General features: G+C 39.8%; 1 protein-coding gene across 1 annotated transcript; it reads left to right on the top strand.

The window, feature by feature from the left end:
* Positions 1–758: 758 nt before the first annotated feature.
* On the top strand, positions 759–19,321 carry LOC149297830 (bifunctional heparan sulfate N-deacetylase/N-sulfotransferase 1). The gene is made up of 14 exons (XM_089488039.1): positions 759–1,271; positions 4,023–4,505; positions 4,903–4,990; positions 5,423–5,577; positions 8,949–9,134; positions 9,827–9,955; positions 13,718–13,900; positions 14,591–14,687; positions 15,623–15,746; positions 16,452–16,626; positions 16,802–16,972; positions 18,577–18,686; positions 18,770–18,872; positions 19,202–19,321. The coding sequence occupies exons 1-14, from the start codon at positions 759–761 to the stop codon at positions 19,319–19,321; spliced, it is 2,637 nt and encodes an 878-aa protein (XP_089344165.1).
* Positions 19,322–19,798: the final 477 nt, after the last annotated feature.

Raw genomic sequence — 19,798 nt, forward strand, 5'->3', positions numbered from 1 at the left:
CATTTTTGAGCAACGAAAAACAGTTTCTTCATGGTATGCATATTAAAAAATTACAGAAATGGACCTTTCAATGGATGTTATAGATAGTAATTGTCTTCCCTGCAGTCTACAAAGTATCTATGCAACTGCGGGGTGCGTCTTATCAGGTTAACTCCCCTAATAGGTATTACACATTGATGCAAAACTAAAAATTTAGTTATTAGATTAGTTTTTGTATCCTAATTGTAAATTTTGCTCTAACACAACAGTCTTAAAATAAGAAGTTTTTTTGAACATTTGGCAAATTTTACTTTCTTTCTAGGCCCATACTAAACAGGTATGTAAATGTGTTTGATCTCTTAAATTTGTAAAACATTTTTGTGCAAGGTGGAATGAATCTCGATGATTGGAAGACTAATGCCAGTGTGTTTAGTATATGACCTTGTACTATTGCAAACTGATCCATATGTTTATGTTCCTCTTACAGCAAGTAAAATCCACAGGAGTAACGGCCTACCATCAAACTCCTGATCCCACAAATGATGCTTGACGGCTGCTTAAATCCAAGGCTTCCCCCTCCGGCAGGTTTCCTAAGCCTCTCTGCCGGAGAATCCTTTCTTTGGCCGAATTCTCAAGCCTGTTTTATCCTAGACTTGGACATTGGATGGACGTGCCATGGTGACATGAACAAGAGGACTTAAGGTTACCACAAACATAACTTGTGTTGGGGACACGTGATTTAGATCTTGTTCTGCTCCTCCTAGCAAGGTAGCAGGATCATGAGCGTGTCCCTGAAGTCACGTAGATTCTGCAGGCCGGTTAGCCCACAACTGGTCCTCCTGCTTCTTGTTGCATTTTGCCTTCTGAGTGTCTTCATCTCTGCCTATTACCTGTATGGCTGGAAAAGGGGGCTTGAGCCTTCGGGAAGTGAGGCTCAATCCCCAGACTGTGATGAACAGAAAATCAGCCCTTCCCGTTTGCTCCCTGTGAAACCTATGAGGTCTGTGGAGTCTTCCCGCACAGACCCGCTGGTGCTTGTCTTTGTTGAGAGCCTCTACTCCCAATTGGGACAGGAGATAGTCGCCATCTTGGAGTCCAGCCGTTTTAAATATCGGACAGAGATTGCTCCAGGGAAAGGGGATATGCCTACTCTCACCGATAAGGACAGAGGGAGATTTGCACTAATTGTATATGAAAACATACTAAAATATGTCAACCTTGATGCATGGAACCGTGAATTGCTAGACAAGTACTGTGTGGAATACGGAGTTGGGATCATTGGATTTTTCAAGGTAAGATTCTAATGGTAGTAGTTCTGACATTTTATAGGTAAATATTTCTGAAAGAACAGCATTCCCTGCCTTTTATGTTGTAGATAGATTGTGTCACACGTGGTTTTATTTTCCTTAAAAGAAACATAATGCATGAACTCGATAGTTGCATGACAAAATTGTAAAAAGTAATAGAAATGTACAGATTCAATTTCATTGACCATGAGAAAACTGTATCAAGGAGCAAGAGAAACTTGGGAATAAATCAATCTCCTCGCTTTATTAGCCTGTCCATGTATCCACCTTTTGAAATATGCTCCCTTCTTGTACTTTTAATTTTAAACCCCTTTATAGATTTTTATTTTTTTTTATGTTTCTATCGTGAGCTGTCCCAGAACTTGATGTTGATGTCTCGTAGTCTTTCCTGGTCCTGTTTTTGTTTTGTTATACAGGACCTTCTATATTTGTGTGGATGTATTTCTGCGGCAGGGAGAAAAATCCTGCAGTGCTACTAAGTTCCCTCAAGCCTCAATGTAGCATCAGTTTTCTTGCCAACACCATCTTTTTTGTCAGGAGTTTTAACAAGATGCATCATATTTAAGGCAGACTGAGTGCCTTTAATCCTTTCTCAAATTTCTAAATGGGTCATTGTGCTCAAAACAAGGAGTCGTGCTAGACAGCTCCTTTCAGCTGGCATGTTCCAATTCAAACCATTCTTAGTCTCATCTCTGTCTGTGGAACACCAAGCTTTTATTGAACGGCTCTCGCCTTTGCACGCTGCTTTCTTCTTGAGAGAATTACATTATGTGTTGAGCATTGCTTATAAAACCATAATGTTTTGCACCAGCATTTAACATGAGACAAACTTCCTAGAAACCCACTTCTTTCGAAACCATTGCAATATATGGTTTAAATAGCTTGGCTTTAGGGAAGTGATCCAGATCAGATCTGAAACTAGCTAAAATAACTACCGCCAATTAGCAGATGGAAATTACATTGTAGGCTGACACTAAGCCAGACTTGGCTGTTTTTATACAGCTCAGCTTTGCACCTTATATTTAATATGTGTGATGTTCTGTTTTGCGTTTTATATATTAGGATGTAAAAGGGCTGCTAGTAACCAACATTAGCAGTGTAACTTTGTAAGGTTGGATGGAGCCAGTTCTGTGGGAAAGCTTGTCTGTATGTGTATATATATTTTTATTGTCTGTATGTATGTGTAAATTAAGTGTATGAGTATTGTGCGAAAGTTTTAGGCAGGTGTGAAAAAATGCCATAAAGTAAGCAGAATACTGTCACAAATAGACATGTTAGTAGTTTATTTTTATCATTTAACAAAATGCAAAGTGAGCGAACGGAAGAAAAGTCCAAATCTTTCAAAACAACATCAATTCTAACATTTCTCTCCTGCCTAAAACTTTTGCACAGTACTGTAAACAAATATAATACATTCAATTATTGTATTGACATTACAGGATCCTTTGCTGTACCTACTTTTCCCTTGTAATCCAATGTGCACATGTAAAATTAAATATTCTTTTATGTATACTTGTAGATCTTTTCTCGCTTAAAAAAAATCTGTTTTAACAACAAAAACCCCTATTTTTGTTAGTTTAGCCAAGTAACCATTTTAGGGGCAATTTTTATCATTACCATTTTTTACCATTTGATCCACATTACTTTATGGACTGAATGGCTCCTTTAAGGACACACAAATATGAATTATGGATGGTACTAATTTTAATGGAGCCTTAAAATAATCCCACCCATAAACAGCAGCAGTTAAAGCAGACTCCATGTAATGCAAATGTAATACATATCCTTCATCAACATATGTCCTAACATTGATAAATGTCTCATAGCATGAGAGCATTTTTCTTTTTTTTCTTCTTGTAATTGTATGAGAAATATGTGGTTTTAAAGTAAGATACTCTTACCGCAGCTAAACCAAGCTCAGTTTAACATGGCGGCTGAATTTGCAAAGCTATATACTTCCCCTTCCCTTACCTCGCCTTACCAAATTGTTGATGCCTATTAGGTTATATGTTGCATTTCATAGAATTTAATTGGTTCTAGCGGCTTTAAAATGAGAAGTCGTGCTTGTTACACCTGAGCTGAAATATTCCCTTAATTTCCCTTAAGAATTTTGTAATGCATTTAAACTGATAAAGAAATAAAATGCACAATGAATAGTTTATTGAATACATTGTATTAATGTCACAATTAATTTGTGACAGGTCTGTTGTAAATTGTGTGGGGGGGTGTACATTCACAAATCCACAAACGCAGAAAATATTCCCATATAGGGCTCTCTAGTTACATGTTGTGCAATCTCAAACAGTCTATTAATTTAAGGGTATGTGGATATAACCGCACAATAATTCTGTAACATTTATCGTGTTAGAGAGCCATTAGTATTTAATCAATTGCAAGATCTTGTCACCTGAGCCAAGAATGTGATCTTATTTTCCATTGTGAGCAGGTGTGAACATATCTTGTGTTGAGTAAGCAAACCTATGTATTTGGGTAGTAGTCATGGCCTCTAGTGTAAATACAAATGCTGTCAAATGTTGAACTATATGGAATTTAACTGGATCTGAGAAGGAAATTGTGCATTTTAACAAATATTTTATATAAATCTATATTTCTAGCTGCTTGCTTTGTTTATGGTCTTTACTTCTTGGCATCCAAAACAGCGCTACAGTATATACCGTAGTTGCTGTCCTGATTTGATGATCCATGTGTTTATAATATATTTTCTCCCAACTATAGGCAAATGAGAACAGTCTGCTTAGCGCTCAACTTAAAGGATTCCCCCTCTACCTTCACTCAAATTTGGGGCTGAAGGACTGCAGCATCAATCCCAAGTCCCCACTGTTATACATAACCCGGCCTAATCAAGTGGAAAAAGGTGACCTCCCTGGAGAAGACTGGACCGTGTTCCAGTCCAACCATTCTACCTATGAACCAGTTCTCTTAGCTAAGACCAAGTCGGCAGAGTCCATACCTCACTTAAGCGTGGATGCAGCCCTCCACACCACCGTGGTGCAAGACCTGGGGCTCCATGATGGGATTCAAAGGGTCCTTTTTGGCAACAACTTAAATTTCTGGCTTCACAAATTAGTGTTTGTAGATGCTGTGTCATTTCTCACAAGCAAGAGGTTGTCCCTCCCCCTCAACCGCTATGTGCTAGTGGACATTGATGACATATTTGTTGGCAAAGAGGGGACTCGAATGAAAGTGGAAGATGTGAAGGTAGGAACCGACAAACAGACTTCAACTTTGAGATCCAGAAAATTTGTAAATTTTTATATATTGCTTAACCATCTGATTTGTACTATACTTCTTTTCTTTCATTGTTGTGTATGGGAATGAAATATCCACTGTTCAAAAAAAGTTTAGCGTTTTCTTAATAAAATAATGTTAACTTCCTGTAACAGATCTGGCTTGGCCCATCATTAACCTGCTGATCATTAACCTACAGATCGCTCTTCCTGATTTTGATTGTTTATTGAACTCAATCGGGACTCAACTCCCAGTTTGTGGCTCCAAATTGAGTATTCTTTTGAGATGCTCAACTCATGCAGGTTACACTTTGTTGTGTTCACATGTACAAGTTCTGTATCCATATGACTCCTACTTTTTCTTTCAGGCGCTCTTCGACACCCAGAATGAGCTACGTACTCACATCCCGAATTTCACCTTCAATCTTGGTTTCTCAGGAAAGTTTTTCCACACAGGTGAGTATGTTAATATCGAGCATCCATATTCAAATTGAGTTTAGTATTTTGTTGTTGGTACCAAAAAAAGTTTGTTGTTGACAATATGGGATCTTTAAGGGTATATGACATAAATAAGCAGTCAAATATTACAAAAACCTATAGTAAATGTTTATTAAAAGAGATATGTTGTCAGGGTCTTGGGGACCTTTATTAGTAACCAGTCTGTCAGGAAAAAACATGTTTTTTTACAATAATTTGTGTCCACCCCCTAAAGGTGTGCAGCCCTCATAAATGGGAAAAACATCTAGGGGACAACATTGCTGGTTATACTGTAACATAGGTCATTTTTTGTGTGTGTAGGAATGAAGGCTGATAATTTTATCTTCATGCACCTATAAGAACATGGAGAATTTGTTAACTGTTAATCCCACGACTATGTTTTGGTACCAGGTACTGATGAGGAAGATGAAGGGGATGATCTCTTGCTTTCCTATGTGAAGCAGTTTTGGTGGTTCCCACACATGTGGAGTCATATGCAGCCCCATCTGTTCCACAACCAGTCTGTGCTTGCAGAGCAAATGGCCTTGAACAGGAAGTTTGCCGTGGTGAGTGCAAATCCATGTGTAAGGGTGCTACAGTTGTGCATTATTTTTTGGGATATTGAATCTAGAGTCAGTGGTGGAATTAGTGAGCTAAGTGCCCTGGTGCAAGATAGCTTATAGGATCCCCCTCCTTCATGTTCATTGAATAAAGTTGATAAATGCATTAGTACATTATTAACCCCTTCGCGACCTTTGCCGGTTCAGGACCGTCATAACAAGAAGGTCACTAAATGACCTTTGACGGTCCTGAACCGTCAAAAAATTAAATAAGCTTAGAAAGTGATCAAGGATCACTTTCTTCGCTTAAACGGCCTTGATGCAATGCCTCGATGTCGAGGCATTCAGCAAGGCCGAGATCGGCATCGGGGGCCATGTCTGGCCCCTCCCCGGGGCGTCAACAGCCGCCATACATTGTATGGCGGCGGACGCCCGTTTTAAAAGCGGTTAGGAGGCGATCAACGATCGCCTCCTAAACTTAAATGGTGTCGCTGGAATGCCTCGATCAGGAGGCATCCAGCGACACCAAACACTTACCTCTGGGTGGGCTGTGACCGCTCCGGAAAAGGTCACAGCCGCCGCTGCCGGTGATCTTCGCCATCAAGCAAGATGGCGGCGGCCCGGGAAATAAAACAATAAAGACGAAAAAGTTCGCTAGAGGGTCTCCAGACCCTCTAGAGAACTGGCTCCACTTGCTGGTTGAATACAGGTACTGCATTCAACCATGCAAGTCAATGGAGCCCAGCTTTCTAATCACTATGTGATTAGTAAAATATTCAAAAAAAATAAAAATAAATAAAAAATGGAAAAAAAAATAAAAAAAAATGTGCTAACATTTAAAAATAATTATGCAGTGATGTCACTAGATGAACCATCCAGTACCAGCAAAATGTGTAAAAAAAAATATAAAAAAAGTATTAAAAAAATAAAATAAAATTAAAAAATAAAGTTTATTATTTTGAGCAAGTGCTAAAATTTCTCAAAAATCTCAACAAAGAGTTAAAATAAAAGCACTTCAAATACCCAAGGGGTGTCTAATATATAAAAAAATGGCTGATGGGGTAAATTGGAGTGGCCGAGCTCAAAGATAGGGCATAGGTACAGACTGACCAAAATGGAGAAAAAAAGCGCACTTCCCAAATGTGGCATTTTAAATCTGAAACAACCCGACAAACCCATGCATGTCGGGTATCACTGCACTCAGGAGATGTTCCTGAACACACATTAGCGTGTTGTTTGACAGTGGCATATACCAGGACCTGTATATCTATAACTAAAGTACAATTTGTGTGAAAAAAAATAAAAAAAATTACTATTACAAAGTTTGACAAAGTGTAGTTCTATAATTGGTGCATGGAAAGGGTTAAAATAACAGCATTTGGAATACCCTGGGGTGTCTAGTTTTCAAACATATATGGTTTGAATGGGTTAAATTGAGTTAACCGGCTTCAAAGATATTCCAAAGAGGAGATGGAGGCAGAATGACCAAATGACCACCTGAATTACGCATGCCCCAAAAGTAGCCTTTTACCAGCCAAACAATCTGACAAACCCATGCATGTGGGGTATCGCTGTACTCAGGAGATGTTGCTGAACACATATTGGGGTGTTGTTTGACAGTGACATATACCAGCACCTGTATATCTATAACTAAAGTACAATTTGTGTGGAAAAAAAAATAAAAAAAATTACCATTACAAAGTTTGACAAAGTGTAGTTGTATAATTGGTGCATGGAAAGGGTTAAAATAACAGCATTTGGAATACCCTGGGGTGTCTAGTTTTCAAAAATATATGGTTTGAATGGGTTAAATTGAGTTAACCGGCTTCAAAGATGTTCCAAAGAGGAGATGGAGGCAGACTGACCAGATTTGTTAAAAAAGATTTGGAAATCATAAAACGCTGCTTGTACTTATTGCCCTATAACTTACAAAAAACAGCAAAAAAACATAAAAACATTGGGTATTTCTAAACTCAGGACAAGTAGTAGAATCTATTTAGCTAGTTTTTTTACTTGCTTTTTTAGGTGAGTAAAAGATTTTTCAAATAAAAGTCATAAAATGTGGGTTTTTTTCAATTTTTCACCATGTTTTTTTAATTTTTTTTATAGTAAATAAGATGATACGATCAAAATAATGGTATCTGAAGAAAGCCCATCTTGTCCTGAAAAAAACAATATATAACTTATGTGGGTACACTAAATGGGTGAGGAGAAAATTACAGCTGAACACAAGCACCACAAAAGTGTCAAAACAGCCTCGGTCCCACAGGGTACAAAACGAAAAATGAGCCCGGTCCTTAAGGGGTTAAACAAAAATGAAGCAACTTGAATCTACCTGAAATGGGCCTCACAAGTACTCTTTTCTCCTCTACATTTTAGCTATAACAGATACTCGGGATGAAACCGTACACTGACGGCCACACACGTGCTAAGACCAAATACTAACACACACGCACGTGCTAACATCTTATGCTTGCAAACACTAACAAGTTACATTGACATGCACGCTAACATCATACTCATGAAGACATACGCTAACACCATACACTAATACAAATACTCTAACATTATATGCTGACATACACACTCATGCTAATGCCATAGTTCATCCTGACAAAACTGGAGTTCCTTAGACTATGAGCTCAACTGTCAATACAATTTATTAAATTCAGCCTTAAACTTTCCCAAAACCCCTTACTTTTTAAATATATAAATTCTTATTAAGTTGAAAAAGACCACATGTTCTGTTCAGCAGCCATATTGTTCCGTTATCAATTGCAAAATTAATTAGAATCAAAACTGGTGATTTGCTGTGTTTCCCTGAAGTCTGCCGGTTTAATCTGTGGGTGACGGGATGGCATTTGTTCATGCTCGCTCACCCGAGTTCTGCCAGCTTCTGTCCGCTTCCCATCCCTGCAATGTCTAACCGGGCCTAATCTTGGCCCCTTATCACATCCATGGCCCCTTCCCTCCTCATGTAAGGTGTATGAGAGGGGGTACTACAGGGACAAGCCCTTGGAAGTTCCCAGGTATGGTTATAATCAGTATAATCAGTCTGTCACCCATGCTGCTAGAAAATAAATAGTAATTTTTTTTTATTATTATTTAAAAATGTTTTCCCTCAAAATAAAATATGAACATCTGTAAGTATCTTTTTGTTCTCCTGTTTGTTTTTTTATTGGGATGTTGAATTGCTTCCAGTTGTATATTGCACCGATTCCCTATTAACAGTGGAATGTTTTTACACTACGATCCAATTGTTCAAAACCTTCTGTAGCAGAGCATTTTTGGTTGTTCGTATAAATTATTTCATACCTGTTGGGATTTTGTTTTCCTTTTTCGTACATTGACACACAGTGTCCCTGGTTATATTTTAGGAGCATGGTATACCTACAGACATGGGGTATGCGGTAGCCCCTCACCATTCTGGTGTTTATCCTATTCATGTGCAGCTCTATGAGGCATGGAAACAGGTTTGGGGTATTAAGGTCACAAGCACAGAGGAATATCCCCACCTAAAACCTGCCCGGTTCCGAAGAGGCTTCATTCACAATGGAATTATGGTATGTTGTGGATGTCTATGGATACACTGTAATATGTTCACTGTATAGCACTTGATTATCAGAGTCAGAGTGCAGATTGTCAGTGGATTATATGTTTTACAAAGAAGTTTCACTTCGCTGAAAGGGCTGTAGGTAAGTGGAACAGCATTCCATCAGATGTTAACAGAGGTTAACACGGTTAGGCGTAAGAGTACCGAGGACTGAATGAGATTGAGTCGTTACTGCAAAACAGGATAGGCAGACTTGATGGGCCAAATGGTTCTCATCTGCTGTTAAATAGTTTCTATGTTTTTAAGTAGTTAAATTTTCATATAAAGTCTCTAGTGCCTGTGTCACTCTCTTGCTATGTTATACATTATTTATCTGGGTATGTTACATGTGGCTGACTCGGCCCTTCTTCCAAGAGAAGCCATGTTGAAAAACCCATATACAACTTGCTTTTTAGTGTACAAAACTTCAATAAATGAGATTAGTTTTTTTGTACATGAATAAAGAAAATGTACAGGATCAATAGGTAATTGAAACGATAGTCCCAATAAAACCAAACATATGGTGTGGCTTTGTGCTCTGGGTTATTATATAGCTCTCATTCAGTATTTAAAGGCATGAAAACATGAAATAAGTAAATGCCAAGTACCCCATTAATAATATCGGAAATTAATATGGCTTTCTCTTTGTCTCTTCGCTGACAGGTCCTTCCTCGTCAGACATGCGGCCTGTTCACCCACACAATATTTTATAACGAGTATCCTGGGGGCCCGGTGGAACTGGACAAGATTATTAATGGCGGAGAACTTTTCTTGACTGTGCTGCTCAATCCTGTATGTGTTAAACATTTATTTTTTTTTGTATGTGTGTGGGAGCTGACTGCCAGATGTGTATTTTTTTTGTTCTGCCCTATCCCCCAAAGTACACTTTAACTACTTTTCCATAATCTGTACTTTCATCACTATCTGTGGACCATTATTTCAGTCCAGATTGTGATAGGCCACATAAGCATTAAAGCCTTTATTGAAACTCTTTGCTGAGCTAAAGAGATGAACTGGAATAGATGAGCATACTGAATCCTTGTTATGAATCTCAGGTGTATCCTTGAGACAGTTACCGTCAATCAAATCGATAAAGTACCAGATTGTTCTTAGCAAAAAAAAAAGAACCATTACATATTGTATGAATATTTAATGAGGCCATAATTGGTTCTAGAGCTTCCTGAACTGTGAGCAATTGCTCACTCTCTTTGATGTGTTTGAACATGCTCTAATTTATATACTTGTGGTGGAAGCAGCTTTCCTGGAAGGTGTCCACTGGACTTTAGGGAACAAGTTTTTTTGGAACTCAGACAACCAGTTCTGTGTGAGCCTTGCTTATGCTTTGATATTAAGCCTAGTGAGAAAACTAGATACTAGTATCTTGAAAAGCACCTATCGCCTAAAAATGACTTTGCATTAATTGGCGGAACATAGAAAAGTGTCTAAAACACAAAACCCCCCAATAAAAACACTTTCGCAAACACTGCATGCATGCATAACAATGTAAATTTGCTGTCCCCTCAAAATAACTCAACACACAGCCATTAATGTCTAAACCTTTGAAACAAAAGTAAGTACATCCAAAGTGGAATTGCCCAATTAGCCATTTTCCCTCCCCGGTGTCATGTGACTCGTTAGTGTTACAAGGTCTCAGGTGTGAATTGGGAGCAGATGTGTTCAATTTGGTGTTATCGCTCTCATACTCTCTAATATTGGTCACTGGAAATTCAACATGGCAGCTCATGGCAAAGAACTCTCTGAGGATCTGAAAAAAAGAATTGTTGCTTTACATATATGGTCTAGGCTATAAGAAGATTGCCAAGACCCTGAAACTGAGCTGCAGCATGGTGGGCAAGACCATACAGCGGTTTCACAGAACTGCCCTCGCCATGGTCGACCAAAGAAGTTGACTGCACGTGCTCAGCGTCATATCCAGAGGTTGACTTTGGGAAATAGACGTATGAGTGCTGCCAGCATTGCTGCAGAGGTTGAAGGGGTGGGTGGTCAGCCTGTCAGTGGTCAGACCATACGCCGCACACTACATCAAATTGGTCTGCATGGCTGTTGTCCCAGAAGGAAGCCTCTTCTAAAGATAATGCACAAGAAAGCCTGCAAACAGTTGGCTGCAGACAAGCAGACTAAGGACATGGATTACTGGAACCATGTCCTGTGGTCTGATGAGACCAAGATAAACTTATTTGGTTCAGATGGTGTCAAGCGTGTGTGGCCTGCCTACAGTCAAACATGGTGGTGGGAGTGTCATGGTCCGGGCCTGCATGAGTGCTGCCGGCACTGGGGAGCTACAGTTCATTGAGGGAACCATGAATGCCAACGTGTACTGTGACATATTGAAGCAGAGCATGATCCCCTCCCTTCAGAGACGCTGAGGGTAAAGGTGATGGACTGGCCAAGCATGTCTCCAGACCTAAACCATATTTAGCATCTGTGGGGCATCCTCAAATGGAAGGTGGGAGCACAAGGTCTCTAACATACACCAGCTCCGTGATGTCTTAGTGGAGGAGTGGAAGAGGACTCCAGTGGCAACCTGTGAAGCTCTGGTGAACTCCATGCCCAAGAGGGTTAAGGCAGTGCTGGAAAATAACGATGGCCACACAAAAGATTGACACTTCGGGCCCAATTTGGACATTTCCACTTAGGGATGTACTCACTTCTGTTGCCAAGGTTTAGACATTAATGGCTGTGAGTTATTTTGAGGGGACCGCAAATTTACACTGTTATGCAGGCTGTACACTCACTACTTTACATTTCTTCAGTGTTATCACATGAAGACACAAAAATGTGAGGGGTTTACTATATATAAGTATAACTAGTGAGCAAATAGTTAATTATAATAATGAGTATATTCATCAATAATAGGGTAGCCATATAGGATTGAGAGTCGGTTAATTATGAATGAAGCATTTAGGTATTACACTAATGAGAAGATCTCTAATTGATAAATAAGAATGAGATTTCTAAATGGAGCACACTTTATGGATGGCAATAGGCTGGACATTCATTTAACCCACAACCGGTACAGCTAATTAGATAATCGCAAACACATTCCCCCAGAGGCATGTCAGAGATTGTCAAGTATACTAACCAATGCATTCTCAGGAGGAAGTGATCAAAATTCTTTATTTTAAAAAAAAAAGTGGCTTTTTTCCCATTTCCGTTCCACACGCATGATTCACTTTTTTCAGTTTCCTTTACGTAATGTATGATGACCTACTTAGTCTTTTGTTCTATTTTTGTTTGTTTTAGTTCCGATCTCTTTGAATTAAGTGTCCTGTGCTAATACAATGTAATAATCTAGCTCCTAAATTGCAGATCTGTATTTTGAACCATTTCATTGCCCAGTTGTCCATAGTCCAGCCTTTATGGGTCGCTAAAGGAATCTGTAAGGCATTGTTATGTTGGAACTAACACCTCATTTAAAGGGACACTATTACCCCAAGCAACCAGTGGGCAGGGGGAAACGGAGAAAATGTATAGAGAGCGTTCTTATGAATACCCCTTGTAAATTTGCAAGGAAAAAAATGTAAAATATAAGGTGATCCTTAGCTATTATATGCATTAAAGTGCATAGGTTGGCTGATGTCTCCCTTTTTTTAATTTATCTCTATCTCTAGAAACCAAAAAATAGTGATTCTGAATGAATGAGTATAGTCTTCTGAATGACTGTAAAGATGCTCAAAACAAAACATTAAGGTTTAGCTTGAGTGATGTCATCCTTGTCAGATGTTCTGGAACAATATTGGGAAATGTTTTAAAATATATGAATCATTATATCCAATCAAGAGCAAAGACTGCAGTGGAAACCTTTTACAAAATATTAACTTTTTAAGCCTGCGGGAACTGTACGAAATGAATTGTATGAAATTAATATGTCATACAAGTTTTACTACAAGTCTGATCGTTTTGGTTTTCTACAATTACAGGTAGTATGCACTTTTTACAATCCCATATGAAATGTCTGCTGCATACCCTTACTGTGCATGAACCATCAAGGCTTTTGTGCATGTGATTGTAAGCTCACGAGCGGGAGCCTCAAAAAGCCCACCATTCATGCCAGGGATTGTGTAAAAGCCATAGATGGCAAGCTTGTGGGCATGGTTCTCAACTTTTTGGTTCTCAATAAATAAAAGGTGGTGATAATAATAATTTAATGATTAACCTGTTGTGTACTGCATTTAAAGGCCAGCACCTCCGAATTGTCCATATACAGGTCAGGACCCTATATGTACCTACAATACTGCTATCACATCACCTATATACAATGCTGCATTCGCATTAAAATAAGCAATATCTTTAGGTACTAGACATATTAAAATGGTGCAGTTATCCTTAATTTTTTTTTTCTCAGGATATACATGATTATTCCTGTCCATTAAGTTATCTCCAATCTTTTGTTAAGTTGCTGATTGGCTGAGGCGGGAAGGGAGGGCCAGGAAATGTATTTGATGATGTTGGATATGACACCTTTTGTCACAGATCTCAGCCTTTCTGATGCAAATTATAATAACTCTGTTCGAAATTCTATTTCCTTTTTAGATTAGCATTTTCATGACCCACTTGTCTAACTATGGCAATGACCGCCTTGGACTCTATACATTCAAGCACTTGGTGAAGTTCCTGAATACCTGGACAAACCTAAAATTGCAAACGCTGCCCCCTGTCCAGCTTGCTCACAAGTATTTCCAAATATTCCCAGAGGAGAAGGACCCATTATGGCAGGTAATGTGTGAACTAGTATATTTTTTTGTAGAATGATTACTAGTGGCTGCCAGCCAATCAGAAGCATTAAACGAACGAGGGCAAGATGTCATAAGATAAAACCACTGCCCTACACTGAGGTGGTGCCGGGCTAGGGAAGAAAGGCGACCCTGACACTTTAAGGCCAGTAAAGGCTAAATGACATATGTACCGGTGTGGGCTTGGGTACATGCAGCCATATGCCACACTTTTACAATCCTCGATTAAAACTCTTTATGGGACAATTTTTACTCTCATGCCCTTGTCCACGTGGGAAAGTTGTCTGGCCGATTTGCAGTTTTTTGTTATAAGTACATGGCTTCTCTTTCTTGCCCAACATTAACAATAGGAGACAGCTGAGAAATCTCATTTTGCCTTTTTCAAACTGCTCGATGCCTCCTGTCGCATAGCTTTGGCTGTCTGGAGCTCCAGCTGCCTAACTTTACTCTATCTCAGCGAGTGAAGAGCGGCCAGAGAACAGATGGGTTGTTAGTCCTGAGAAAACCGAAAAAGAAGCAACAGATTCCTGTGGTCTCTTATTTCACTCAGTGGGGTGAAGACAAATGAAACACAGTCGTTATATTTTTACTGCCAGCTCTTGCTTGATATGCATACTTGCCTTTCCGCACACATAATGCTCAAACGATACCCGCATGTTCGTCGTTTCTGCAGGATCCATGTGAAGACAAAAGACACAAAGATATTTGGTCCAAAGAGAAGACTTGCGATCGTTTCCCGAAATTGCTTATAATCGGACCTCAGAAAACGGGTATGTTTTTATCTTGCTCAGAGTCTTGGCATTCTCTGGCTGGAGGGAACTGGGAGTTGAGTCTGAATGAGTATGAGTATGAGAATGAGTATGTCACCCAGCCTTGCTGTCCTAAAAACATCCTTCTTTTTGCATAGGTAAAGCGTTTTGTGTACCTGCAAAGTCATGCTTGGAGTAGGGGAGGTGGAATTATTAGCTAAAAGCTTTTCAGTAAGAGAAAAGGGATTACTACTGGATGCTGCGTCTCAATAGGGGGGAAATTGAGCTTAGTACAGGATGTGGTGTGTGCACAGTGGGAGCTGGGATTAGTACAGGATGTTATGTAGGGGGTGGAATTAGTATTAAAAAACTGTGTGATCATTTTAAGTTAAAATAAAGCATACTTTTGCTATTGTATATGCCAGAGGGGAGCTGAAATCTGTACCAGTCAAAGACCATATAGCTTTCTGAACTTCCAGTTGATGTTCTGTGTTTACTTTTAATTGCCATGGACAGCGTACAATATATTTTGCAGAAAGTCATGATTCAAATACGGGTTTAATTAGTAAATTGTGAGCTTGTCAGTAAACTTAAACATCACAACTCGCCTACCTCCATGTGCGTTATGAAGAGCTAAACTTGTTGCTGCAACCATTAAGGCCAAGATTGCCCTGCGTAATGAGTAGCTGTTAAACAAAACAGAAAAAAAAACCCTTCATGAGCCAGATCACAGATGAACTGGTCCACAGGGTCATTGTATACATCCTTCAGGCACATATAAGGAGCCACAGGTGGAGAGGAGGAGGTTGTTTAGCTGGCTTGACTCCAGCTCAGTCTTTTGCTCTTGATGACCTGGGCTATGCCAGCCATTGGGCTCATTCTTATGACGGATGATTATTTCAGCAGGTTTTCATTGAATAATTGAATAAGTTGTTTCTATTTGCATTTTATTTCAGGTACCACTGCACTCTATCTGTTCTTGGGGATGCATCCGGACCTGAGCAGCAACTATCCCAGCTCAGAGACTTTTGAGGAAATCCAGTTTTTTAATGGGCAGAATTACCATAAAGGCATTGACTGGTAGGCAGTTGCAGCGATCTGCCCTAACAGGGCATGTGAACAATATGCTGTGTATTCTGTGTATCGTTACGTTACATTTTTGTGAGGCAGGAGTGCTCGGTCCCTTTTGGTCCCGGGGAATGTTAGAATGGATATGTGATATCATTAACCCAGATGACTAATCTCTTATCTACATCCTACTTGCTTCTGTGCGTTAGTGAGGGAGCAATTAAAGTCTCCAGGGGAAGAAATCTATAAGTTCTATACATGGCCACTGGTGGCACAGATCTAATCACTAGGCCACCTAGTATTCTCTCCTTTATTATTAATGATACTGTTCAACTTAATCTGCTGAATTTCATACCTTTGCCACTAAGTTCAGCATTGTAATCATAATTTCTAGCTTTGCTTAATGCTCTAGCCCTTCACAGAAAACTCTTTAGTCAAGTAAATTCTGCCAAATTTTGTGACACAAAGGTAAGCATGGATTGTTTACATAAAAACATAAAGCTTTTAAAAATGTGTTATTTTTATACAATTAAACATTTTTAGATAAAAAAAATAAAATCACACATGTATGTAAGGCCTATTATTTTACCAGAGCTTTGTTTTGGTGGAACCACACATCATGTGGCTTTGATTCTATGACCGTTTAGTGAATTTTCTACCATTTTGTTATTTTTGGTGGTTTTAAATCCCCACTTCCTCTTCTTAATTACCTTCTAGGTATATGGAGTTCTTCCCAATTCCTTCCAATACCACGTCCGACTTTTACTTTGAGAAAAGCGCCAACTACTTTGATTCGGAGGCAACTCCCAGACGAGCTGCAGCTCTGCTGCCAAAAGCGAAGATTATTACGATACTCATCAATCCTGCAGACCGAGCTTACTCCTGGTACCAGGTGAATATGTTGCTTTCACTGAAATTCTGATTTGAATAAATATAAATACTTCATTAAAAAATCTGAAATATAGATATAGCACACGCTATTATACCTGTAGATTGGTCGGTGAGGCTGTGCTCATATATAGATTGTGTTTTTGTGTTAAAATCTTTGTTTCTTATTTAACCGTCAGCACCAGAGAGCCCATGATGATCCTGTGGCTTTGAAATACACTTTCCAAGAGGTAATAACTGCTGGCCCAGATGCTCCTCAGAAACTGAGAACACTACAGAACCGCTGCCTGGTCCCGGGGTGGTACTCGACCCACATAGAACATTGGCTCAACTACTACCATGCTAACCAGGTAGGAGACATATCGTTTGTTTGAAATAAGTAATAAACACATTAAAGTTAATTTTCAGCATGGAGAAGACAAATACACTTTAAGGGTGGTGTTCTACATTCACCTAATGTACCGTATTTGCTCGATTATAAGACGAGGTTTTTTTCAGAGCAAATGCTCTGAAAAATACCCCTCGTCTTCTAATCGGGGTCGTCTTCTAATCAGACCTCAAATAGAGTCTGATTAGGAGACTAAGATCCAGATCCCCCGCACCGCTGCAGGGGACCTGGATCCTCCTGTCTCACCCCCCCCCCCCCCCATCATACACACTTACCGGTGCTTCCTGCTGTATTGCCGGGGCAGCGGGTTGACGTCTACGCGATCCGCGTAGACAACGTCCGCTGCAGCCGGAAGGAGGTGTGGCTAGCAGCGGGGGTTGTCTGCGTCCGTCGCGTAGACCTTCCCCGACTGTCAGAGATCTCTGATCTCTGACAGCCGGGGAAAGTATACGCGACGGACGCATACAAACCCCCGCTGCCAACTCCACCTCCTTCCGGCTGCAGCAGAAGGCGACGTCAACCCGCTGCCCCGGCTGGAAGCACCGGTAAGAGAGGGCTGAGAGGGGAGAGAGGAGAGAGGAGAGGGGGGGGGGAGAGAGTGTGTGCGTGTGTGTTAGTTAAATGGGGGCATAGGGCATTTCTGGAGTGGCGTTAAGGGGGCATTTAATAGAGCACTCTGCCTCCTGAAATGCCTTATACCTCCCTATATGCCACTCTGCCCCATAATATGCCTTTTAACCCCCTAAATGCCAGAGTGGCATATAGGGGTATAAGGCATTTCTGGAGGCAGAGTGCTCTATACAATGCCTTTTAACTCCCTTAATGCCACTCTGCCTCCTGAAATGCCTTATACCTCCCTATATGCCACTCTGCCCCATAATATGCATTTTAACCCCCTAAATGCCAGAATGGGATATAGGGGTATAAGGCATTTCTGGAGGCAGAGTGGCATATAGGGGGTCAAAAGGCATACCATGGGGCACAGTGGCATATAGAGGGTTAAAAGGCATATCATGGGCCACAGTGCCATATTGGTGTGGCAAGCCTGGGGGCAGATGTGCGTAACTGGGGGACAGGCTGGAAAATACAAGAAATAAAAACAAAAAAAATATTTTTCTCAATCATAGCTTTTATTAAAAAAAATAGTTTACATGAATTAACATTTACTGGTAAAACTTTTTTCCTTTAGGGTCGTCTTATATTCAGGCTTTTTCTTTTTTCCTAAGTTAATATTCAGATTTTGGGGGGTCGTCTTATAATCAGGGTCGTCTTATAATCGAGCAAATACGGTAATATCTTTGTGACTAAACAAAGCACTGTTCATGTCCAAACTCTTTTCAGGAATAATTATTGTATAAAATGTTGCCTTTTTCCCCAAAAGGAATGAAATCTGTGATTGTATGAGAACGCTAGTATTTAACCTTTTTACTACACCTGACATTCTCTGCATTTAATAGGTTTCCTTTTCCTTTCACAATGACCCATTTTTAAATTTTTTATCGTTGTTTTGGTATCTTTCAATTGTTCACTTATAAATGACCTTACACGTTCTTTTTTGTGCTCTAGATATTGGTTTTAGATGGCAAGTTGCTGCGAACTGAGCCAGCTAATGTAATGGAGACAGTGCAAAAGTTTTTAGGAGTCACAAATACTATGGACTATCACAAAGCTCTGACGTACGTATTTTCATACATGTATACACACACTAACTTTGTTTGGTATTATATCGCTACAATACTATTACATTTTATTTTTTCAGATTTGATCCCAAAAAGGGGTTTTGGTGCCAGCTTCTAGAGGGAGGAAAAACCAAGTGCTTAGGAAAAAGTAAAGGGAGGAGATATCCAGACATGAATTCAGATGTAAGTTTGGGCAGTTAGAGTCCGTTCTCTCAATCATCTCTTAGCATGTCGGGGTCCTCTTAGCACTGCCCTTTCAACTGTATTTATAAAGGATGTGCCTGTGTCCTATTGTGCAAGCACCCTCTAATTTTAAGCATTAATTCTTATAAATGTTGCCGATGCCTTACATTCTGAAAAAAATTATGATACCGCAGTATTGTGCAGAGCTGGATCATTCTAGAAGCTATTATCATAGCTTTATCTCTCCTAACTGAGTGATTTTATTCTATTGTAGTATGTATTTCCATAGATTAATGTTTACTTTCATGTTTTCACCTTTGTTTCCACAGTCCCAATCCTTCCTCGCGGATTATTATAGGGACCATAACGTTGAGCTGTCCAAGTTGCTTTACAAGATGGGACAGACATTACCCACCTGGCTTCGAGAGGAGCTGCAGAACACTAGGTAGCTGCTGCTGCTGCTGGAATATTTACCGGGGAAAAGGATTCAAGACCTTCCTGGTTCTGGCCAGACGGAGACTGCATCACTGAAGTTGTGGCTGTGCGGTTTGGTGACTTTGTGGTTACCTTGACAGACTTTTCTGGAGCTGTTCTTCTAAGACCTTTTCTTCTGAAGGCGTCAAACAGCCATAGTTTGCACCCTGAAAGGCCTGTTTTAGAGGCCATCTTTATTTTTGTAGGATCCTTTCTTTTATAGGGTCTTACATATTTGTGTGACTTTTTGTTCTTGGACTAAACCACTTATTAAGTATTATGAATTGTGGCAACCTGATATTCGTTTCAAGTGGCCAATTCGTGAATCTTTTGGAGGTATGTAACAGAGGGCCCACTGCTTTAAGCTGAAAGATCTAAGCATCTGACCGAACAAACCGCCGGAAAGTGGAGAAGCCACAGACCCTGTTATGTAAGAATGAGTTCCACTAATT

This window comes from Sceloporus occidentalis, unplaced genomic scaffold (assembly GCF_023333645.1).
Source record: "Sceloporus occidentalis isolate IW3139 unplaced genomic scaffold, rSceOcc1.0.p SCAF_36, whole genome shotgun sequence".
In the NCBI taxonomy this organism is placed as follows: domain Eukaryota; kingdom Metazoa; phylum Chordata; class Lepidosauria; order Squamata; family Phrynosomatidae; genus Sceloporus; species Sceloporus occidentalis.

Excerpts from the sequence above, each read along its gene's own strand:
- LOC149297830 (XM_089488039.1), top strand. The coding sequence starts at position 759 with ATGAGCGTGTCCCTGAAGTCACGTAGATTCTGCAGGCCGGTTAGCCCA. Across the intron at positions 9,135-9,826 it reads TCATTCACAATGGAATTATG|GTCCTTCCTCGTCAGACATG; the intron begins GTATGTTGTGGA and ends CTTCGCTGACAG. Across the intron at positions 9,956-13,717 it reads TGACTGTGCTGCTCAATCCT|ATTAGCATTTTCATGACCCA; the intron begins GTATGTGTTAAA and ends TTTCCTTTTTAG.